Consider the following 24,572-nt stretch of genomic DNA (forward strand, 5'->3'; position numbering starts at 1 on the left):
TACCCTCCTTGTCCACTTCCTCTTAGCTTTTCTTTCTTTTTTTTTTTTTTTTCTTAATCTCTAAATTATTTCAACCGGCATGGCTGCATCGGCTGTCACAGACCATTTAGCCTTACCTCCCCTCCCCTTCTTTCCCAAAAGTAGTTTGCTGCATAGCTTGGATGTGAAGATAAGAGAGAAACGCAACAACAGTTTTATGAAGGCAGAAAACACACGGTATCTGGAAAGTCCTGGGTTTTTTCTCCCCAACTCTGGTGGTCAATTGCGTTGAACAAGCAATATCACTAATAGGGCAGCTTAACAACGTTGCTGCTGTTGTAGTATTTTCTGTCTTTCCTGTCTTCCTTATTGCTAAGTTTGTTAGCGATTTTTAGGAAGCTGAAGCGTGCCTTGGGTATTACGAGCTTGCGAATATTTTGCATATGTTTGAGTGTGTTTGCCTCTCATATGCCCCTTACAAATCAGTCTAAAGTTATACAAAACTCTCCAAAAGACACTGAGTGGTCACTTGGATCAAATTTTGACCTACTTATTATGTCTGAATTTCATTACAGTACTTCTGTAAACTTTACAAGTGTTTCTCTTTCGGTTCCAAAGGTTACCGGCTGCCTTACCATAGCACTGTTTTCTTTTTACGGTGCAAGAGACCTACCTCCCTCTTCCAATGAAGAGCAATGTTTGCCTTTACTCATCTGAGAGCTTTTCAGATGTTTACAGAGCTAATCATGTTTCTTTTCTGGTTTTGCGACTATGTAATTGGAGGCTTGAAGTTGAACCTGGTTCTTTACAGATGATGAGTGAATTCCTGCAAACACTTAAAGTGGTTTTGCTCAGAGGAATGTTTTAAAAAATAGAAATAGGGCTATAATTAAAAGAAGAGAAACTTAGTTTCGGGATCCCCAAAGGTAGTCACAAGAAAGCCTGTGTTTGTGGGGAGGGTGATGTGGGTTTTCCTAACATTTCTCTAGTCATGCTGATTCATTTTCTTCTTTAAAATTACAGTTGCTTTGTTAGTCTGTATATATTTCCAGGTAAGTGTTGTTACCTGGCTTATGGACAGGGGACGATGAGAGCGTGGGTAATACGGAGACAGAACAGTCCCAAATACGTATGTACCAGAACCTGTTCTGCCCGTCAGCTGAGTTGCTGTGTCATTTGCAATTCATAGGAAACGTTTTGCTCCTCCTTTAAGAGTTTGCTGTGGATGACAACACACGTTCTTGATTTATGGACATTCAACTTCTCTGTCCTTTACAGTTGCCCATATTTGACTGGAGTGCAAGTCAATATTGCACTTAGAAACATTGATATTCCTTGCAGTGCCTTAGATGTATTTCTGGTACTGTTGCTTTGTGAGTAACTTATCACCTTAACCAAAAAATACTGAGCAATAGGGTTGACTGATGCTAACGTACAGTCTGAATGAGAAAAGTAGTATCATTATATTACAGCTATTTCCAGCTTTTTTTTTTTTTTGGCATTGATCACTGCTGGGTGAAGATGTCCAGACAAATTTGACAGAGATAAAGTTTTCAAAGATGTTTTCTCCTGAGTTTTATTAAAATATCTGACTCAATGGAGGAGGTGACTTCTACTGTGATGCACCTTTCTCTTTACCCACTTACCCCTTTCTCCTGTCCCCATTTTAGGTAGATTGCAAAGTGGAGAAGACAGGAATTGACTGTGGAGCCCCAGTCAGTAATAGAACAGCTGTTACTGCTTCTAAAGGACCACAGTCTGACCTCACCATGATGAACATTCATTACATCAGTGTTTGCTGTAGAATAGATAATAATTGGCAGAATCAGCATGAGAAAATGCTCCATTCAAGGTGGGCAGCAACTTAGACAATAGTGTCACAGTGACTGTTACTCAAAATCCAATTTAGAGGAGGAAAAGAAAAGCAAAAAAGAGTAGTGCTTGTACGCTGAAGGCAAGACTTAGAAGACATGGGAAAATATTAGAGTATCCAGGTCAGCCACAAATAAATTTACCCTCTGGTAGGCTGAATTTCCCATGGAAAAAATGTCATGCACTCTCAAGATTGTTATAATTCTGCGTTTATATAGATAGTGTTTCTTAGAATTTAGACTACAGTTGTTTGGTTTTTTTCCCCACTAGTCTTTTAACAAGCAAACATTATTTTAAAACATAATTAAAGCTGCTTTTTGTTCCACATTTCTCCATTTCATAGACAGGAGGGCATACTAGATCTACTGAAGTGTTTACTATTAGGTTTATGTGTGAACATAACAATTCTGTTTCGCTGACAAATACTCATGTGGGATTTACTTTGATTTAGACATTATCGTGAGAACTTCACATTTTCATACCTCTGACACATCCACATCCACCTAGTTCCTTCCACTAAGCCTTCATGGAAAACAGTGATCCAGCAATGACTGAGTGTCCCTGGGGAGTAAGACAACCAAACAAATGCTTCCAGGTCTCTTAACAGCTCTTCTGGTTTTTCACTTGATGCTGTTTATCCTCTTTGCACTTGGAACAATGCAGTGAAACCAGCCAGTTTCCCTGTCTAAGGTGTAGTGTTGTGATACTGTTTTATTCAAGTGTTTATTCAAGTGTCTGACAATGCTGACAGTTCAAACAAATATATCCAGGCCCAATGTTAATACTTGTCTGATTGTTTTTAGTGGGGTGGGGGGATGGGTGAGGGCCAAATGCTTATCTTGCTGCTTGGCCTTGCAGCTTCTGTAATTCTCTCAATTTCTCCTGGCTGCTTTAGAGAAAGAAGTGGGGACAGGAGTGACAGGAGAGGAAAATTGTAGTGTATGAAAAAGAGATAGGAGCTGGTCAGTGCAAGTTTGTAGCTGCTGACCTTTTTCTTTCCTTCTGACAATGAATTAAACTTCTAGTCTAATAGTGGTTAATTTGTTAATAGCTTTTCCGTTTTAAAAGTGTAAGAGACTGACTTTTTTTTAAAGAACTTATCAAGATGAGGAAAAACAAAACTAAATTCCTCAGCTTGCCAGGCTGGGCTTTTACTTTGCTCAGGGGTATTACTCAGAGGTTAAAATGGTAAACTTCCTTCTATTTAACTCAGCCAGAGCTGGATTTTGTGAAAGCACCCTTTTGTATGCATAATATCTGGAGTCTGCAAGTAGTGTGCAATTGCTTGTATGGCAAGAATGGGCTGCATCTATTTCTTCAGGGGGGAAAAGGTCCCTCTTAATTTCTTTGGGTGAAAGCTGGAACTTCTTTGTTGCTAGCTCTACATGAAAGTCTTACTTGAGTTATTTGGAGCAGAATTCTTACACTAAAGAAAACACCTGCTAGTTTTGTTGTATTTAAAAAAAAACCAAAAAGTGTGGAGGATTTGGTGGAGTATGGAGGTGAGCAGCCTTATGAAAGGAGACTTGAGTTGGTCTCCCAATGCGTCACAGGGTATTCCTGCTCAATGCTGCTCTGTCCAGCTCACCTGCATTTGTGTGTTACTGTGGCTTAGCTGAAGCATTTAGACTTCAGATGATTATCAGTATCCGCAACTGTGAGTAATCTTTGCTATCTCTGGAACTTTGTAAACCAGTTTCCCATAGTCGGGCTATACATCTTGCAAAGGAACATAAATGAATGTTTATTGGCAAAGCAGAAAGGTTATAGCCCAGGTAAAAACAAAGGGAGAAGAGTCAACAGGATGTCTGTTGTTTGATCTAGACTGTCTTTGGGACGCTCGCTATTTTTAAGCATTCTTCCTGTGAACCTTTTTGAACTCCCTCTCTGCTGAAAATTCCTGAGAAGGGCATGCAGTTGCGGATGCTAAAAATCCAGGTATTTTCCTGTGTTAATATAGCATAGTGTACAAAAACATTTGCAGCTTTTTCACTTTACAAGAAGACTGCTCATCCCTTTTGTGTACCTAAGTGAAACTGTATTTTCATGCTGAGAGGAAGTGTGATATAGCTTGTACAGCCAGTGCTGAAGAATTAGGGTTTATTTTAGTCTGTACTGATTGTTGATGTGCAACTGTGAGCCAGTCCTAATGGAAAAGACCTGCCTTGGAAAGTGTTTCCTGTCCTGAATAGCTGTACCAGGCTCAGCACTGTGACTGTTGGGTGGGACTTAGTATCTGGAAGGAGATCTTGCCTTCCTGGATTGTTATCACTAGAAAAGTCTGTTTTTTAAAGCTGCATCTGTGAAGTTAACTTGGAAGTATCATTGCAGTTCAGTAGCACTTTATTCTTGTTTAGTCATTTCAATAAGCAGCTAATCTGAATTTGCACTGTTGAGTTCCGAGCTAAGAATACAGATGTTGGAAATCCTGAAAGGTGCTCCATACTTCCAACTCTTTGTAAATTCTGCAAGCGTTACATGTGCAGCAATGAGCAGGCAGTGAGATTACTTTTTTTTTAGTCATCTAAAAGACCACCACCGCTGAACGTCCATAACCATGCCTGGCAGGTTCATGAGCTTATCATGGATAGCAATTATCCTGTCACCCTGGAGGTGTCTTATCCTGCATTCAGATCCCATCATGTAGTTTTCTGTGACCTGGGATCTGGGACTTCTCTCGTGTGCATCTGATTCAGTACAATGTTCTTTACTGCTGTCTGGGAGCTTCTTGTATGTGTTGCCACCTTAGGAATTGCTGCCTCTGTCAGCAGAAGTCTGGGAGTGACAATTCATATCAAGAGAAGAACTTAGTGAGGAGTCTCATAGAGATCCTTTCTTCTTTTAAAAGAAGGGCAAAGATTAAAAGCAAAATTGAGACACTTTGAAGGAGAATGTTTTATTGTGGCAAGTTAAAAATCTTATTTTAGAAGTTCAAAGTATAATTGATCTTTCAAAATCAATGCTGTAGATAAGTCCAGTGTGGCTTTAGTGAAAATGGTAGTGGCTCTTGTGAGTTAGCCTTTGCATCCTGTTTTAGAGGGCTCTAGTCTGCAATGGTGTTCCATGGGGAGGCAGGAATACACTTCTGGTTTAGGTGTTTAGCTGTTTGCTACATACTTGAAAGTCCTGGGTTTCCATGCATAAAGTGTTCAACTGCTGAGCTATCAAAGGAGTTTTGTCTTCGTTTTGATACATGATCTACTTTGTAAAGATGAGGGATCTGCTGCATTGTACAGTCTGCACGGGCAGAGAAGTTTTGAGTGTTCGGGTTTTTTTGCTTTTGGAGAGGGGTTAGTTTTATTTCCCTGTTACTGTGCATTAGGTACAGCTTAATTCTAGAAGTAGAACAAACTGACTTTGCCATGTTCTGGCATGACTGTTCTTGTGTTCCTCCTTTTCCACAGTTTTTAGCGTTGGCATTTTCTAATTTGTTTGTTTGGAAGCAGAAAGCTGCAGGAAATGTCATGTAAATAACTGTTCTATGCTTTAAACCGCCCAGATCATAGGTTGAGCTGATTGGAGCCAGTTTGCTAAGGCTAGTGGAAAAAGATTTTTGAAATGTGTACGTAGTATGTATTTGTTCCATAAATTCAGCTTCTGTGCACTGATCTATAAAGTCTGTGAGTATTTGGGTATTGAATTTAAAGACAGAGATTGTTCAGCAAGTACAGATACTTTGTAGAATGTTTTTTGCAGCAAAAGCAGCCTTCAAGTCCTCTCAAATATTTGTTTATGAAATTGTATTGGGTTTGTGTAGCAAGGTTTTGGTAGTGGGGGGGCTACAGGGGTGGCTTCTGTGAGAAGCTGCTAGAAGCTTCCCCTATGTCCGACAGAGCCAATGCCAGCCGGCTCCAAGTCAGACCTGCCACTGCCCAAGGCCGAGCCCATCGGTGACGGTTGTAGCGCCTCTGGGACAACAGATTTAAGAAGGGGGGAAAAAGTTGCTGTGTAACAAGATACTGCAGCCAGCTGAGAGGAGTGAGAACATGTGAGGAAAAAAAACCCTGCAGACACCCAGGTCAGTGAAGAAGGAGGGGGAGGAGGCGCTCCAGGCGTCGGAGCAGAGATTCCCCTGCAGCCGGTGGGGAAGACCATGGTGAGGCAGGCTGTCCCCCTGCAGCCCAGGGAGGTCCACGGGGGAGCAGATCTCCACCCGCAGCCCGTGGAGGACCCCACGCCGGAGCAGGTGGGTGCCCGAAGGAGGCTGTGACCCCATGGGAAACCCACGCTGGAGCAGGCTCCTGGCAGGACCTGTGGCCCCATGGGGGACCCAGGCTGGAGCAGTCTGTGCCTGAAGGACTGCAGCCCATGGAAGGGACCCACGCTGGAGAAGTCTGTGGAGGACTGTCTCCCATGGGAGGGACCCCATGCTGGAGCAGGGGAAGAGTGAGGAGTCCTGCCCCTGAGGAGGAAGGAGCGGCAGAGACAAGGTGTGATGAACTGACCCCAACCCCCATTCCCCGTCCTCCTGTGCTTCTGGGGTTGGAGGAGGTAGAGAAAATGGGGAGTGGAGTTGAACCCGGGAAGAAGGGAGGGGTGGAGGGAAAGTGTTTTAAGATTTAGTCTTTATTTCTCATTACCCTACTCTGATTTGATTGGTAATAAATTAATTTCCCCAAGTTGAGTCTGTTTTGCCTGTGACAGTAATTAGTGAGTGATCTCTCCCTGCCCTTATCTCAACCCATGAGCCTTTTGTTATAGTTTCTCTCCCCTGTCCTGCTGAGGAGGGCAGCAATAGAGCAGCTTTGGTGGGCACCTGGTGTCCAGTCAGGGTCAACCCAGCACTAGCAGAACAGGCATAGTGCTTTTGGATTAAGGGCCAGAAAAAAACTATTATTCAAAGACCAATGTTAATATAGATGTGCTCAAACTTAACTAGTGCTGTCATTGGATGTAGGACCATCACCTGTGCCTGAAGAACTCATTTGAATCCAGCTTTGATTATGTAAAAAAGTTAAATTGTAGTTGGTTAAAATTGTGGGGGTTTTTAAGAACTCCAGGGTGACGTGGAACCCAGGGAATTAATAATTATGAGATGACTTGAGTTGATTGGAGAATTTTAATGCTCCTGTGATGTCAAATTACAACACACTTGAAAACAGTTTGGTCTTAATGTTGAGGTGAACGTTTTCAAGATGATGCTGTTGTAAATGAGGACAGTAGCACTCATGCTTTAAAGTTAAGCAGGGTTGTCCGCTTCTGGTTTTGAAAAGTGGCAGCTGTCATAGTGTAGGCCAGAGGAACATTGTAAGCTGGAGGCTTGCTTGATAGGCTTGGGGCTTCTCTTGCTTCTCACTTGCTGTCCAAGAAGGGATGCAGACAGGCTTTTTCTGTAAATGCACGCTCTGCTTCCATTAAGTTTTAGCATTTGAATACACATATCCTTTGTTCGAGACCTTCTTGTCTGGAAAGTCAAGACTTGGTGTATCAGAATTGGTCCATTGAGTATGTGCTTTCTGCATCTCTTGAGTGGATTACTAAAAGGAAGATGCAAGGTGGTTTCTGCTGGTACAGCACTGCCTCTCAGAAGTACGTTACCGTTAGGCCTCAAGTTCTGCAGGTCTGACTTAGTTAACAATTACTTTTTGATATGCGGGTCAAAAGAAAAAAGTCCTTTCCTCACTCCCAAACAGATGTAACTGTATTGTCTCATAACTGTGTTATCTCTGCCTGTGGTAAGATGAGTTAAAGTTAGTAAAATCATACTGAGTTTATCGAAGGGTTAGATCTGTCAGCAGTCTGACACTGCTCATGCGCTGTTTCAGACTACTCTCTTTTAGTACCAGCAGCACTTCTATGGGCTTGAAAATACACACAAAAGTAGCAGTGTCTTGTGGTGTAACCTACAGCACTGGGATCGTTGGAAGAAACATCCATTTGAGTGGTTCAGGTGCTGTGGTTGAGGGTATACTTCCACCCTGTTTTTGTAAAGGGATTTACTTTATCTTTTTACCTAGTTTTTGTGAAAAACTAGAATTCAGTTGTGGTTTCTTTTTGGTGGGTTTTTTTCCCTCCCTAGTTAATAGAAATAATGAAATGCAGGAAAAATGTAATTTTATTATTCTAGAGCATGTATATCCTTGGGAATTTTCAAGCAAATTATAGGTATTTGCTGTTGTTATCATTCCCAGTCATTCATTCTGTTACTTTATGTATTCTCCATTTTTAGATACCTGCTCGAACAAGACTTTCCAGGCATGCGGATTGGTCCAGAGCCTACCACGGATTCTTTTATTGCTGTGATGTATGGAGATTCAGAAGGAAGTATTCCTGGAAATGCCCTAGTTGTTGATCCTAAGAAGCCGTTCCGCAAACTCAGCCGCTTTGGAAATGCTTTCCTGAACAGGTGAGATCTGTTTTCTTGTTGTCTTTTGATTTTTATCTTTAAATTTCTACTTGATACCACCTTCAGGCATCACTGTTTTTTTACTAAGTTTTTTCTGCTGTACTTGTTTTGAACAGCATGGAATAAATATTCAAATACAACCAGGAGCAGTGGTTCTTTAAGTGAATTAAAAAAAAAAAGCAGTATTAGGTAGGGTAGTAGTAGCATACAGCTGTGTAAAACTTTAAAAAAAGTTAAAAAGGTAAGGAGTGTTTATATATATATTCAGTTATCAGAACAGAAAATCGTTGTTAAAACCAGTTCACAGAGAACTGCTGAAACGCTCCACCAGCTAACTTGTTTGTAAGGCATTACGCCAGCTGGAACTCAAGATCAGTTTGGACACAAATCTCCCTACTCAGTGAAACTGGTAGGTTAGTACTATTATTGAAAACTACCATCCAAAAAAGGAAGAGATCTTTTCCCTTTGATGCTGTCTTGTTCCTTTATGCTGGTCTCACCTGAGGTCTTGGTATAGCTCTTTAAAGTTGTGAGTTGCTGGGATATGTAAAAAGGCCTACAAGAATGGATAATATTTGACTATGCCTCCTGGATAAAGTACACATTCAAGGTGTTAACTGTTTAACTAGCTGGTCTTCAAGCAGTCCTGTAGACCAGGATGGTAGCGTTAGCTTCTGGATGGCTGCTGGGTATTGGCAAAAAAGGGGAAAGTTGTTCAGAGGCTGTGAGTATTGCCATGGGTAACTTAAGCAGCAGCCTGAATCATAGAATTGTTTAGGTTGTAAAAGACCTTTAGGATTATGAAGTCCAGCTGTAAATATTTCCAGTTAAAAGTTATTAATAACTTTGTTCGCATTGTGTGAGCAATCACATTGTTTTCTTCCTGTATTTGATGGTGGCTTGACATGGAGGCTTGGTTTTGCAAGCCCATTAATCTAAATTGGTTCTCTTCTAACAATAAACCTTCCTGTTTGGCTGATAACACTGGCGTATGTGTTAAAAGTTCCTCATGTACAGTCTTATCTCTCACTGTGCTTATTCACTGAAGAACATTTATAGCTGGTTATAGTTGGCTTGGCTATCACTTTGCTGAGAGATAATATGTGTTCTGGGAAGCTGCAGTCAAGTCCCATTTTAAATAACAATTTTGTTATATTGTTATATTGCAGTGCTGTAAGCAACCATATCTTCCCCAATATTCACATTTGCTTCTTAATTTTGCAGCAGAGGTCTAGGTGCTTATATTCCCCTAGCACCATGCTTGGCCTGCCACTATGATCATACTGCTGCTTTTTCAATACTGTCCACTCACTTCCCTTTCCTACTTTACCTAGTTGAAAATGTCTTAGGCTTTATTTCAGCATCTTTGAGTAACTTCTCCCTGTCATCTTTACCTGTGATCATACTATGTATTTTGCTTTGCCTTCTCTCATTTGCCATGCTGGCAGTAACAATGCTTTATACCCAACATTACATTTTTCACTCCTGTCTTAATATATTTCTCTCTACTCCTCTCTCTCCCTCACCTCTTTATTTTTTGAATGATTTCACAATCATAGTGTTTTGCTTTGTGGAAAAACTTAAGATATTACTTTTACAAGGCTGTGGACAATTAGGCTGTGAAGTCAAGTGCCCTTTTCATCTAAATGTGACATGAAAGGAAACAGTGACTGAGGTAATGGAGAAACTGAAAACAAACAAGAAGACAGTAGCACAATCAAGGCTTGTACTTACTAATTAGCCACATTAATTTATTGATGTTACCTTGCCTCTTTTTTCCATGACCCCTTCTTATTTCCCCCTGTATCTCACTGCTTGTGATAGATGTCTCTGTAAGGCTCTTGAGTGTAGAAACTTGTCTTTTATTTCTCCTGTGTACTTTTAAGGAAAGATGGGGGAAAAGGGGATGGGGACAGGACATAGAGTGCCCTTGGATGCTGGTTAAAATAAGTGAGGAAAGAATATTGCAGTATACCAGAAGATCACGGAAATAAATTGGTGCTGCTGAGAAGAAACACGAGGTCCTGCTCTGTTCTAATGGGTATTTGAATGGACACAAAAAGGAGTATAAATTCTTACTAGATTCTTTGAGTTGTCCAAATTTAATCTAAAACCAAAAATAATCATGTGGTTACAAAGTTGTTTTCATTTTTGCAAACAATGTAACTTATTTTTGCAAGGATAGTCTAACATTGCTGGTTTTCTTTAACAATAGTTTTACAATAATATGAAAAACATGACAGTATCAAAGATCTAATGTGTCACAAGCAGTTACAGTAACATCATTCGCACAACTGTTTTTTTATAAAGCTTTTTTTTGTGAAGGTCTGTTGTCATTAAAGTAGATAGTATGTAGTTTTGCTTTTTGAGGCAGAACTTAAAAATCACACTTCTCACAGGTCATGTAAGAAATAGTGGTCCAGAGCCAAATCTCAATGTCAAAAAGAGATACTCAGATACAATTAGCATTACAGTTTTAAGTTGTCTGAAATATTAGTTTTATGTAAGATTTTTAACCCGTCTGTTGTCTTTAGATTATGGATATATTCTAAAAGCTGCAGCCAGTTAATTCTGAGTTTATCCTTCTATTTCGTATTCTTTTCCTGTATACTTTCCTTCTCCCTTTGCCACTAATGACTGCTGTGAAGACTGCAATGTCTTTCCATTTCTGAGGCCTGTAGTTCTCTATTTTCTTGCACAGCCTTTTCCAGCTGTCCCAGTTTGGGTGATGCCTAAGTGAAAATACTGCTGTATTGTTCAGCTGAAATAATGGTGCCTGTTGTCTTGTACAGTAGGCCTAGAAAGATCTCAGTGATACTAAAAAAAGTGCTGGGCTTTCTAACAGTGATTTAAAAAAAAAAAAAAAAAGAAAATTTAGTCTTTACACTGTTCCAAATTTGTGAAAGCTACTTCATGTTGTACATACTAGTGATGTATATTTTTGTAACGGTTGACATGGTTAAATGTGTTTTCTTTGTTGCTTATGCATGTCCACTATGCTTCCACAAAATGTGTTTGCTTTAACATAGTGTCTCCTTTAGGTTTTGTAAAGTTCAAAAAATGTTACTTTATTCAATAGTACCTCACTGCTCTTTCAAACGCATCTCTTAAAAAGATTAGCCTTAGTGGAAAAGTTTACTTCAGGATATGCAGTATTTTCTACACCTGATGTTCCACTAAAAAAAACCAACAACCAAACCCCCCCCCCCCCCCCAAAAAACCCAAGACAAAAAAGGGTAGTGCTGTTTACATACCCTAAGGTTTTATCAGGCCAAGGTGGCTGCTGTTTCCTTATTCCCCTCTTGGGTTTCAGTGAGGGGCATAGCTGATGCTGCCGTTTCTGTTGTACCCAAGAAGAGATGCTGTGTGCTTTTGTTACGGACTCGTTACTACAAGGACACCTGAAAAACAAGGTGAAGTGAGGTGTAAAGATTTTTTTTTTCTTCCTGATTTCCTTTGAATCATCTGAATCATTATCTGTCCAAAAATAGCTTCCAAATTTTGATATATCTTACGTTTTGTGTGATATTTGACTGCCTGAATTCATCTTAACTCAGATTATCTTTGATCTTAAAGTTCTTGTTTGACCTTGGTACGGTTAAAATTTGCTGTGGGTGATACCCTGTTTCTTGAGGCAGTGTGCCTTCTAAAGCGATGGGTTAACACAGGGCAGCTCTCCTATGGCCTGAGCCTGCAGCTTAACTCTGTGCTGGGCTGCCTCCAGGAGAATGGCTGCCAAGCTCTGCAGGCTCACAGGAGGAGGGCAGGTTACACTGTCTGCTTGCTAGTACGTCTTCAGCTGCTACCCCTTAAGAAGATTAAACTCTTATGCAAATCTCTTAAAGGCAGTTTATGATGAAGGGAGGTGAAGTTCTTCAGTCCTGCACTGTCCCAGAAGCATCAGAGTATTTTGGATTTAACACACAGAGTGTTTTTTGCATAACTCTGAGGCCTCGTGAATTATTCATTTTTCATAATACCACCATTGACTTTGTCTCCCATCGGAGAGGCAGGAGATTATTGTTTAGAGCCTGCTGTGTGTAATTTGAACTGTCGATTCTGGCAGTGTTAAAGCTTTTGCTCGGTTTGTGGGAGAAATACTGTTGTTTCTCAGTCCTCCGCAAGCCCCACCTAAGGAGGGTGGTAGGTTAGAGACAGGGACTGTTCAAATGCTGCCAGACCAGGTGAGGGGGTGACTTGCCAGTAACTGGAATATAAACATGTTATCAGTATGGCTTTCTGCCTGCTCCCCTTTTCTTTTGAATCTCTTTGAATTTGGGAAAATGTTGGAGTACGTGAAGTATTGTTTATTGTGTCTACTAATTTTAGTCCTAGCAAAATGTTTGTTTTATGCAGTCTTTTTAATGTTGCATGTATGGCCCATGTTGTCAGCTCTTGCACTGATAAAATTCCAAATTTTGCTTAGACTTACATATGGTTTTATAAGGTTTTCTTGTGTTTTTTTTGACAGCTCTCTTTACATTTTGTTTTCTTGAACATGTATGGTTCCCAGACATATGGGTTCATTAGGGCTTAAGAAACTTTTCTGTTAAAAATCTCACTCAAGTCTTTCTAAAAGCAGATATATGAAGGGGAGCTCTCAAGGGACAATGTACATGTGAGCTAGACCTATTATTAGTGTTTTTTCTCTCCTCCTTTCCCGCAGGTTCATGTGTTCTCAGTTACCTAACCAGGTACTGAAGAGCATCAGTATCATTGACAGCCCTGGCATTCTCTCTGGAGAGAAGCAGCGCATCAGCAGAGGTGAGTTGCAGGACTTGAAAATAACCGAGCTCACTAACTATTTTTGCTGTACTGGACAAGTCATCATCCTAATCTGTTGGAGGCCTGTTTTAGTGGTTTTGAGTGGTGGTGTGTCCCAAACTTTCTTACTATAAGCCCTGTTAAACCCATGTTTTAAGGCTGGAAGTAGGGTTTGGAATTTTCTCTCTTGAAAACTGGTAAGGTTGGGATTTCTCTCATCCTGCTGCCATGGCTGCAAATGGCTATGGTTGTATGGTCTGTTGACTAATTAGTGCTTTGACGCTCCTGAGAAAAAGCCTTATTTCCATCATTTTAATTGCTTTCCACAAAGTAATAATGAATAGACTCATATATACTATTGAAGTTCATGAATGAAGAAATGTTTCATAATAGCTATACCTCTTCAAGCTGGTCATGTTTAAAAACTGAGGGGTTTGGGCTATAAATAAAGTGCTTTTATTGTAGGCACAGCTGCTAGTGTTGCTTCTTAAGGTTGCTCAGTCATGTCATAATATAATTTTTAGTCAAGAGAGTTAAGGTAGCAGGAGGAAGAGGGAATGAGAATATTTTTTTAATAAAATGAAAATTCTGTGAAGAACTGAACCTTGTCTTTAATATGCTGTTTAAGAAATTAGCCTGTCTTTAAGAAACTATTAAAACAGCATGAGGTAAATAACTTTCTTCCTTGTTTCCTTCAGCTGCATTTAAGTGCATGTCAGAGGTTTCTGTGGAGTTGCAAATGGTGGTGATCCAGTGTGTGGCTTACGCTGCTCTCTGTTTTCAGACCTTTGCTTAAGAAATGGAAACTTGGGAGGGGGAAGTAATCCGTTCTTTAACATACCACATCTGGCATTTTCTGAGGATATCCTGGAATGAACACAATATATGCCAGCTGTGCAACCATAGTTTTGTCTTTACATTGCAGTGACAGAATAAGAGACTAATTTAAGACTGTGATCTAAACTATGCTTGCTTAGTAAACTGGTCTACTAGATGTTTCTGGTTTCTTTGTGCAGTGTCTGAATGTGGTTTTTGTCCTCTTTATTGCTCATATAGTCATGTAAAGCATTCATCATGGGGTGAGCTGTGTTTTCCTGTATGTGATATATTGGTGAACTAGCAGAGATGAACAGCAATGAGTGCTCTACCTCTGTGCAAGCAAAGGCTTGAATGTTGCCAAACCAGATGAGTAAAACAAATACTGCAAGCTGGCACTCTTATTTCTAGGCAGAAATTACCACATATGTAGCTAACCATCTTTAATCTTCTCATAAGATGTCCACAAAATATTTAAGTCTCAGTTTACACAGAGTCTGATAAAATCAAAGATGGTCTTAAATCTCCTACTTCTGCTTCCCTGTTATGGATTCTAGCTCCCTTTTTCCTCCACCAAGAAAAACCAGGCTCATCTTTCTCCCTCTCTGCTTCTTAAATCAAGGGAAAATGATGCTTGGCAGCATTCAAGTATCTGCTGCCACTTCTATAACAGTGTGGAAGCAAACATGAAATAAGCAGAAAACTAGAGCATGATATTAATATGCCACTGAAAAAGTAAGCAATTGTATGACAAAATTCGACATCATTAGGGATTGCTGTGGAAGTAAGTCCCAGACTTCGCAGTGGGATAGTTGTGTTTCACTTCAGGTTATGTTTCACTGGTAATCCTGTGTTTGTTAAAGGACCATGGCTCTTCACTGCCATCTAGAATTGCTCTTGTAACTTAACATGTGACTGTTTTTCCTTTATTGCTCAGAATTCTTGATGGTATGTGCCTTGTCAGTTGCTTTTATGGCCTAGCTGACCTGCCCTTTGATATGGTAGACTTTCACCTAAGCTGACAGTGCTGAGTCATAACCTCTAACTCTTACCTGTTTCGCAGGCTTTAACTTGACTAGTTTGCATTTCATGAATTTTCTTTCAATGTGTGAAAGATTGTCTTGAATACGTAACTTGGCATAGTTCTATTATCACAAATGTGGTTCTCCTGTATGCAGTTTAATCAGTGTGGTTGTACTCTAAATAAGGTTTTGGGAGTCAGTTTTAGAGCGCTGTTCTCTCTGTGCCCCAGGTTTGCCGGGCGTCTGCTGCCAAGGTTTAAGGTTTCATATACTTAGGTATCAGCATACGTGAAGTACCTACAAGTCACTGTATCAACCTATTGCACGCGCTGATGATTAGGCAATACTGCGCTCACCTGTGTCTGAAATACTGCATAGTCAGATACATTTCCTCTGTATGACTTTTGGGTTGCTTATGCAGTTTTCATACAGGTGGTTTTGTGGAGGTGGAGCACAAACTTGACTTGTCCTGTGGTGCTGCACACAGCAAAGCCTGTCTGACCTGCTTCCTGCAGGAGTTGGACTGACTTTGACATATTTATGCTACAAGTCTAATTTAGCACATTTTAAAGTTTGACTTGCTTAGATTACTTTTTAAATCACTGTGTGCCAATGTGACCAGGATTCTACAAGATGTTTTCTGCTGTCCCTAAATGTGTCTCTGTTGGAGAAGGTTCTGTTTGTACACCTTCAGACCAACAAAGGTTTTTCCTACAAAATGTGTGTTGTTACCTCTTAAATTCACTGGCTGCTTCTCACTGAAAAAGGTTGCAGCTGGTATGCTTCACTATGGGAACTGCCATTTCCTTTCACTGTGAAGGTGATTACAGACTTAAACATAGGGATGCTTTTCTGTGCTTGCCAGGAAAGCCTAAATACACAGGGTGATTCTTCAGAATTCCTTTTCTGACAATTTCACAATTTCGTATTTCAAAATTTTATAGTTCAGCAAATATTTTAGGCTTTTAGTTTCTTTCTGTTTATATCTTAAACTTTTGTTTTCCTTATGAATCTTGCTGCTATTTTCTAAATAATATATACAAGATGAGATTTTTCATAATTCGGTAATGGAATATGACATTTAATAACACCTGATAAGTATTCTTAGATGCTTTCTATTCTGCACATTGTTGGTGTCTGTTCATATCTGAGTTTTTAAATTAGCTTTCTAGAAGTTTAGCTTGTTTCTAACATTTGTGAGCAGCAATTTTTCTTATTGGTGATGTTTTAATGTGTTTGATGGAAGAATAACATTACAGGACCTCAGTGTAAAACCTTCACTTTTTGCTGTTGGTGTTTTTTTCCATCTTCCTGTGAGTAACTGCTTAACTATTTACCTATGAATGGATGTAACACCTGCATAATGATAGAGTTTGACAGGTATCACTAGGAGCAGGGTGTAGCAAAGCAATCAAATGTTAACTTCCAGTTTTAAAATGGAGGAAAACAGTAAAGGGACTATGTAAAAATACAGGATATACACTACTTACCAGCATGTTTTATTTATAACTCTGGAAAGCATCCAGGCCATGGATGAAGGAGCTGGTTGCTTTCTGAAGGGTCAAAAATACACACAGAGCGCAACATTCAAAGCTGTCTTTCGTGACACACCTTTCCCGCTCCTGCTGTGGGCAGGAGGTTGTGCCAGGAGCGTCCTGCCTGTCAGCTGAGGGGCTGCGTAAGGGGCTGGAGGAGAATGTGCAGACGTGTGCCAGCATTGTCCCCCGTCAGACAATGCCCGTCCCTGCGCCGCTTCTGCAGCATCACTGGTGACGTTCACAAAGCCCGTGTCAGACAAACGTGCGTATGGTCTGCAGTATTTGGGAGGAACAACGAGAGGAGGAAGGAGAAGCAATGTCTGGCAGGGTGTGGGGAGGAGCTGCTTTCAGAAAGGGCGGGGGGAGGAGGGTTGGTAATCATGAACCATGAGTGGCATGAAGGCAAGAGTTTCAAGTATGGGGAAGGAGCTCGGGAGAATGGAGGATATTGGTTAGCTTACATTTTTGGAACTGGAGTTACTTAAATACAGGTAACTTTCTCAGTTCAATCTGGCTTGTGAAAATGCAGTCATGGATTAAGTTAGGTGATGTGTATAGTTGCAGCGTTGTGTCAGGCTTTCCCTTGCAGTGAGACACTGTACATTCCCCTTAGGATTAGTCCAGCAACGGGAGTGCAGTAAGAGTGTTGTCCTGGGTGCTGGATTGAGACAGGCTTTCGTTAACGTAACTGGAAACTTCCACCCCGGACAGCAAAAAGTGCACCTTTCTATGTGGGACTGAGCTCCACTTGAAAGACTGGGCAGTTTAGTTGCTCACCTGTGGCAAAACATTAGAAGAACAGCACATTGGGCAGGGGGGAAAGGCTGCTCTTATCCAAATTGTGTTGTAGCCTTGGTTTTGGTACTTAGACAGCAATGGCAGGTGGGATCACTCCGGCACCCTGCCTGCCCCTGATTCATCTGGTGAGTGGGTGCTCTTCGCTGAGCTTGGAGGCTCCTCGTTGCAGCCTTCATCTGAGAGGTGCCTCTTCTGCTGCACCAGTAGTGCCAGCCCCAGGGGTGGAAGAACTGGACATTCTGCCTGTCTGTGCTCAAAGAGGATGGGTGCAGCCCATCAAGCCTCCCTGATTGTTTTCCGAATTGCAAAAGCTTTGGGAGATGGTATTAGGGCAAGTCAGAAATTATTTACCTTGGGCCCACAAGGGAAAGCCTACCATGTGTTCAGATCTTTATTACTAGCTGGCACAGAAAATTGACCCACGCTCGTACTGTACGATTGCACAGCTGTATCTTTGAGTATGGCTGGTGGCTGTCATGCACCGGGCTGGTGCTTTGCCCTGTGCTAATGACGCATGAGAGCTCACGATCATTCCTCCCATCAGTGTTTCCAAGACTGGTAACCACATGCAGTTTCTCTCCAACTTTTTTCTCTCTTCCACATTGTTTCATTTTGTTCTCCTCTATGGTCTCTGCTCAGCCCTTTACTGATGCCCAACAGTTATGCCTCTGTTGGAGGCACCAACTCTCTCCTTCCCCGCAGCTTGGGATGAGCTCAAGAGCTCTGTAGTGCTGCTGGTGGATCACTGCTCCCTCTGCTCCATAGCTGGGTACAAGGGTGACTTGTGACTTTCTAATATGCATTGCAAGTAGATGTTGTACCTGGTGAGACACAGATCCTCAGGCTGGATATAACTGCTGACATGAGTCATTGGGAACAAACCTTTGAAGAATTAGGAACAGTAGAGCAGCAAGAGGCTGAGAAGTATCAACACCAAATTTTTTTGGTCAAGTTTTCCAAACTGATCAGTCTTGACCTAGTACTGCTCAACTTTGAAAGTCCTAATCCACGCACAGGTACTGTATGTGACAATCCTAAATGCGTTGTGTCTCGGTGCTGGAATATTTAACCATGTATTACTTCTCTGTAGTTCAGATATACTCTAATGTGTAACCACTGAGTCTGTATATAAAATAGGTTCACTTCTAATGACAAATTTTTATTAAAATGAATAATTTTTTCAGATTTTTTTGAGGTCTTTTTCTTACCCATTTTCAACAAGTCGACTTTTCTTTCTCAAAGCAAATGCCTCATTAATATTTAATTAATTTAAAATAGATTTATTGTTAGTTAACGTAGACTGGTTGACTTTACAATTGTTTTTACAGTTCAAAATGCATCAAATGTGTGGTGGGAATTTATATATTTATCCAGCCTTATAAGTCTCTTTCTCACATATCCATTTGTGGAAAACTTAATAGAATTTAACTTGCTTAATTTTGCAACTTTATGTATTTCATTTCAAGCATATTTGCTTCTACGTGAGTGAAATCAGAATAGGTTGTTGTGTGGCTCAGATTTGTGCACTGTTGTCACATGCAAGTGACGTACAAGATCTCGCTTATCCCTTTCTTTCGTGCTAAATTTTTATAAAGATATATTAACTCATACTGGTTTTGATTAGGTTGTTAGTGTGAAGTGAGAAGAGTTGTCTTCGAGCTGTATTGTGCAGCTTTCCTCCTTGCCCCCACCTTTCATCTCGTGTTCAGCCCTTCAGGAACTGGTCACAGGAAAGAACCTGTGAAAGTACCAGAGCAGCATTATCTGGAAAGGGGATGGATTTTGCGTTCCTTACAAAGTAATCCTTTTAATGGGAAAGATTATGATGGCTTTTTTTTTTGTATAGCCAGTTAATGAGTCTGACCTGCATCCTTTTGGATCCTAATAACACCTTTTTAACATAGCCCTCTCCTTTCAGTTGGAGGTGTCTGTGCTGGATTTTTAGTGAAGCTTTATGATTTTTTTTGGGGGGGGGGGGGGCAGGGAAGACAGGTAAATGGGGACACTTTCTTACTATTAACTAGAATTCCTGGATTTCATTTCATATGCTATTTGTAATTTTTAAACAAAAGACTTAAGACTGAGTTCTTTCCTGTGTTGCTAAACATGCACAAGTATGCTCCATGACAAATCTGGAGTTCACTGTTTTTTCTTATTACTTTCATGTTGTCTGCTTTTCTTGATGTTGGCCCTAGTCAGGTTCTACTGGAAAGCAGCTAAAGTTAATTTGGTTTTGGGTTCCCTGTTAAAGACCACCAACTTGAAGGTATAATGAATAATGACTTGACTGAACCAGCATTGTTTTAAGAAAAGCTAAGCAACTTTACAATGTCTCCATACCCTTTTATTTATACTGTTTAAAAGATGCTAGGGAGAATGAGGAAAGGTGCTTGTATCTGGACCAGGTGTATGAAGTGTTTGGATAATTGGCTCATGTATGAGTAGTCTAAGTGGGTTTTCTTTGCTGGGGGATTGGCGGTTTAAAGGCTTATCTTGCACAGCTGAGAAATGACCAAAGACACCCTGGAGGGCTCACTGGTGGTAACTGAGCTTTCTTTGCTGTTGGCATTTAAATATATGCTGCTGGGAGCAAAACTGTTGATTCTGTTTGGGTTACTTATGCCAGTCCTTGCATTTTGACTGTTCGCTCTTTCAGCTCTGATTTCTTTCTGAGAGGAAGAGGAGGGGTGGGATGTCAGCTCCCAGCTCATACATTGCTCTTCCTTACTCAAACAAAATGAGTCACATACATGCCAAGCCCAGTGCCACATCACTAGTGGTGATTCTCTGCGCATTAAATGTGTCACTTCTGACTAAGGAGTTCCTGAATACTGTTTGTTATGTGGATTGTGTACCAGCTGCACTTATAAAAGTGTTCAGACAGGTGCTATGAATACGTCTTCCTTTAAGAACATCAAAAAATTTGTTTGAGATGATCAGAAAGGTCACTGCTCGTGTTCTGTAACCTGTCACGTCCCCAAAGCCATCAGCAATGCAGGCACATTACTTGTAAATTGTATCTCTGAGTCTGCTGTGGCCGAAATAAACAAGTGTTGCAATGCAAGGAGAGATGAGTTTAGAAATGGTTTTAAAATCCAAATATTTTTCGTTGCTGACCTACGCCAGAGTGCTGCACTAACATTCCTTGTTAGTACAGATAGGCAGTGCTACAAAAGTGGCTGGTGTTCACAGTGATGAAGAGAGCTTGTGATAAGAACCCCACAGACCTGCTTAGCTTGGGTGCTCTACAGGAGCCAGAACTCCTGAGAAGAGGCAGACATGGGCCTGAGACGGTAACGCACAGCAGCACAAAAGATAATAACCTAAGAGATGGATAGCAAGGTTGAAGGAAGGGCAGTAATAAAAACAAAAGGCAGTAATAGTGAGACCAGTCTAAGGAAATGCAGGGTACAGTTGTCCTGACCTCATTGTCCACAGACGCTCTCCTACAGGTGGTTCATCTCCTCTTTTCCCCCAGGCAGATGCTATGATCCCCTTGTTGTCTATCCCCAGCCCTACCTTCTCTGAGACTCGCTTTTCTGAACGGTAGGACTGTAATAGTGTATTCTTCCTTCAGGCTACGACTTCTGCCAAGTTCTCCAGTGGTTTGCTGAGAGGGTCGACCGCATCATCCTACTTTTTGATGCCCATAAGCTGGATATATCTGATGAGTTTTCAGAAGCTATTAAGTCATTCCGGGGCCAGGATGACAAGATTCGAGTAGTGCTTAATAAGGCTGACCAAGTGGACACACAGCAGCTGATGAGGGTCTACGGTGCTCTCATGTGGTCCCTGGGAAAGGTGATCAACACTCCAGAAGTGCTGCGGGTGTACATTGGCTCCTTCTGGGCCCATCCTCTCCGAAACACAGAGAATCGGAGACTCTTTGAAGCCGAGGCACAAGATCTTTTCAAGGATATCCAGAGTCTCCCGCAGAAGGCAGCTGTGCGGAAACTCAATGATCTCATTAAGAGGGCAAGACTTGCAAAGGTAAGAAAAGATAAAAAAACTAGATTAATTGAATGAGCAGTCTCTTTGGTATGTCCTTTCTCAGCCTTCCCAATCTTTCTCTACCTATAAGCTGTGTGTTTTTCAGCAAATGGATTGAATTGTCAGTTTTTCAAGCAAGAGGTAGCCACTCAGGATATAGAAGCAAGTAGGAGGAAATCGAGACTTGTGCTGGGTTGCCTCCCTAACTTTAGAGAAGGGTTTTGATGGGTTTTTTAGGGCATTAAAGCTATTGTTTGCTTGGTATGGGAATGTTTGGTTTTTTTTTTTTTTTATTTAACAATAGTTGTTATGTAAAGAACACTTTAAAAAAAAAAAAAAAAAAGAAGAAAAAGGGGGGCAAAAAACCACAACCAAAGCTATCCACATGCAACCTTCCATAAGCTTTTTTGCATATTAAAGCCTTAATGCATACTATCAATCAGCTGCAGTGGAAAAACACTTTGACTAAATGCATTTGTTACACTCTAGAATACAAGATTGATTAAAAGCCTCACTCTTGGTGAAGCACAGATACTGATGAATTGGAGAGATGCTTGTGCATTAGATTGAAAATCTTGAGCCTCTCCAATTGTATCTTCTTCATTCCCAGTCACAGAGACACTTGGGTGATACAGACTTTGTGTCATCATATCCAGAAAAAAACATGTCTCATTATCGAGGAACATGAGTTACGTGCCCCACTGTAGGTAGCCCCTGTCACCATTCCCCTTGTTTTCGGCTCTGGAGGAGTACATGCATTGTGTGCAAATTACAGTCACTCACTAGTGTGCATGGGCAGGCTGTGTGTGACTGTGCTGGGACTGTCTATAGCTGACTGTTGAAAACCTTTAAAATTTTTTTTTTATAGGTCTCTAGTTATCTTTGATGAATGAGTGAATGTCACTGTAAAGCTTGGTGAATTATCACCAAGTTTTAATTACCCATTTGTAAAACCTTCCAGTTATATTTTACACTAATCTTCAGACTACCTGCTTAACAATGCTAGCTTCAACTGTCCTTTCTTCTCACAGCCTGACTAGAATAAGCTTTGTCTGCAGTCTGAAATATTTCTTTGCCTCTTTCTCTGATTCTGCAGTGAGTTTCTTTTATTGTAGCACTGCAGCTGCTGTAAGAATAACAGTTAAAAGCACTGCCAAGCTTCTCTTTGTTTTGAAAAGCTCAAGATCAAAATGAAAATTGATGATTCAAGAATTACAATTTATCATTTGGAAAATTGGAAAAGAAGGAAAACTAACCTCAGAAATACTTGGGGAGAAAGCTGGTGGTACCGAACAGAAATTCTGATTTCCTGTGCAGTTATCAAACAGAACATCAGTTGAGTTAATGCAGTTGCAATACATTTTTCTGTGGACTTCTAAGCAAAAATGAAGAGGACTTGCACTTACATTGATAAACTTACATTGATAAAAAAATAGTCATGGGGGGATGTATACCACTTCCTATGCTGGCTTGCTTAATTCTCTGAATACAATGATACACTTAAAGGGTTGTGGGTGGGTGGTTTTTTTTGTGGCCTGAGCTTTAGGGCACCCCATAGCAGTTGCTTCCTTGAAAATTCCATTTAAAGTCACATTCCTGATGATGTTGTGTTAAAAGTTGCTATGATCTCAATCTGTTTTGTTGATGTTGTTGGCAGCTTTTTGCTTTCATTTGTTACAATTGCTTTGGAAGTGGAAAAGTGCCAGATGGATTGTCTTTAGGTGTTTCTATGTAATGTAAAATAAAAATGGTTAAAGGTGAATACAAAATAGTATGCTCATAGGGCAAGTTAATTAGACAGCTATTGAAGGGGAATAAACTGTTTATCTCCAGGAAAGCAGCAGTGTAATGTTTCCAGTGCTGTCTTTCTATCGTCCAAACTGAACCTAAAGTACTGACACTCAAAAATCATTTTTTACAGCATTGCATGATATTTTTTTGTCCTATTTCATGCCATTCTGTTCTTAATCTCTTCTAAAGCATGTACAGTAACAAAACCCAAAAGCAAACTGTTAACTTGCTGTCAAATTTGGGCATTAGGCTTTTATCTTTTTCTTTTTCTTTTTTTTTTTTTTAAAGTTCTGTGACTCACTATACCATTTTGAAGATGGGAACTGTTCTTATCTACAAGAAACACATGTGCATACTGGCAGACCTTAGACTACTTAGCATACGCATGTGAAGCTGTTACTGCTTGTGAACTATAAACATACTTTTCTGGTTTCGCTCAAAGTATTATTTTGAACATTAGATCCATAAAATTACTTACAATTACTTATAAACTCTCTTAGAAATATCCTTGTTGAATTAGTTCTGTCGTTCTGGAGAAAAACTCATATCTACCGTGTTACAAAATTTCATGGTTTTATGGAGAAACCCTGCTTCTTTATGCTGGGTTGTTTGGTTTTTTTTCTCTTCTGTAGAAATCTAAATTTATCTGCAGTTAAAATGCATGCACTTGTTTTAGGTATGAGGAAGTGATGTGTGAAAGTTGTGATCGTAAGATGTGCAAATAAAAACTGGTTAAACCATTTTTCTTTAAAAACAAAGAAAATTTTTTCTTCCAGTTTCCAGTAAGCCTCCTAAATAAGTAAGGAAAAGAATGGGAGAGCGCTATACAGATTGTGTAAGGTTTGTACAGAATACTGTAAGGCACATTCTGTCGTGTTTTGGTAGGTATTAAGTATTATACTTACACCACATCTATGTAATCACTTTTTCCTACTGATGCTTTTTTATGGTAGTCTGTCTTCCCCCAGTCTTCAAAATTTCAGCTTTTTACGGCTCAATGGTTTGATAGACGTTCTTATTTTTAACCTTTTTTTCTGTGTGTGTGTGTGAAAATTGTAAGTAACTTCTGTTTTGGAAACAGCTGCATCCTTTTTTAATGAAGAAGGACCTGAGTTCTGTAAAGATTTATCCTGTTGTGGAGGTCATTTGACTTCAGTGGTCCTGGCCGGGTCAGAGGTTAGGAAAGCAGTTTGATTATGTCAACTTGTGATAGATGCGCATTGCTTCTAAAAGAAGGCTGCCTTTGCGCTTCCCTCTCTTGTGCAGAACGAGTGTCAGTGTCCACGCAATGAAGTGGGTAAGTCAACTCGCCATAGTTAAGAAGTGAGTCCGTTTCTGTCCTGGACCAGATCACTCGCTGTGTGGCCAAACAGATCCTTTTGGTGGTGAAAGGTGGTGGGAGGGTGGTAAAGGTGAAGAGGTGAATGGTTCAGGGTAAGGGTGGAAGGGAGGGTGCACGGGCAGGATGGGTGTTTTGATGGCAGTGCTGGGTTATCTTGATCATGGCAGATGGGAAACTCGAAGAGCTCTGCAAGTATCAATGTGTTTTAGGACTTGTCATCCTAAATTAATGTCTTTCCTTATATGCTGGAAAGGCTCTACTTTTCTCCCTAAGGCTTCACAAGGCAGCCATGGCATGCTGTTCTTATAGTATAC

General features: G+C 40.5%; 1 protein-coding gene across 2 annotated transcripts in view; it reads left to right on the forward strand.

Moving 5' to 3' along the window:
- EHD4 (EH domain containing 4) overlaps nt 1-24,572 on the forward strand; it is a 33,157-nt gene that overhangs the window by 707 nt on the left and 7,878 nt on the right. The window contains exons 1-4 of one of the 2 annotated variants that reach the window (XM_041128079.1): nt 7,002-7,380; nt 8,021-8,197; nt 12,864-12,961; nt 20,713-21,125. In XM_041128079.1, the coding sequence (XP_040984013.1) occupies nt 7,340-7,380; nt 8,021-8,197; nt 12,864-12,961; nt 20,713-21,125 (729 nt within the window). In that variant the 5' untranslated portion in view covers nt 7,002-7,339. Of the gene's footprint in view, nt 1-7,001; nt 7,381-8,020; nt 8,198-12,863; nt 12,962-20,712; nt 21,126-24,572 lie in introns of those variants that run through there. The other variant, XM_030042534.1, reaches the window with a different exon arrangement.

Source organism: Aquila chrysaetos, chromosome 2, assembly GCF_900496995.4.
Source record: "Aquila chrysaetos chrysaetos chromosome 2, bAquChr1.4, whole genome shotgun sequence".
In the NCBI taxonomy this organism is placed as follows: domain Eukaryota; kingdom Metazoa; phylum Chordata; class Aves; order Accipitriformes; family Accipitridae; genus Aquila; species Aquila chrysaetos.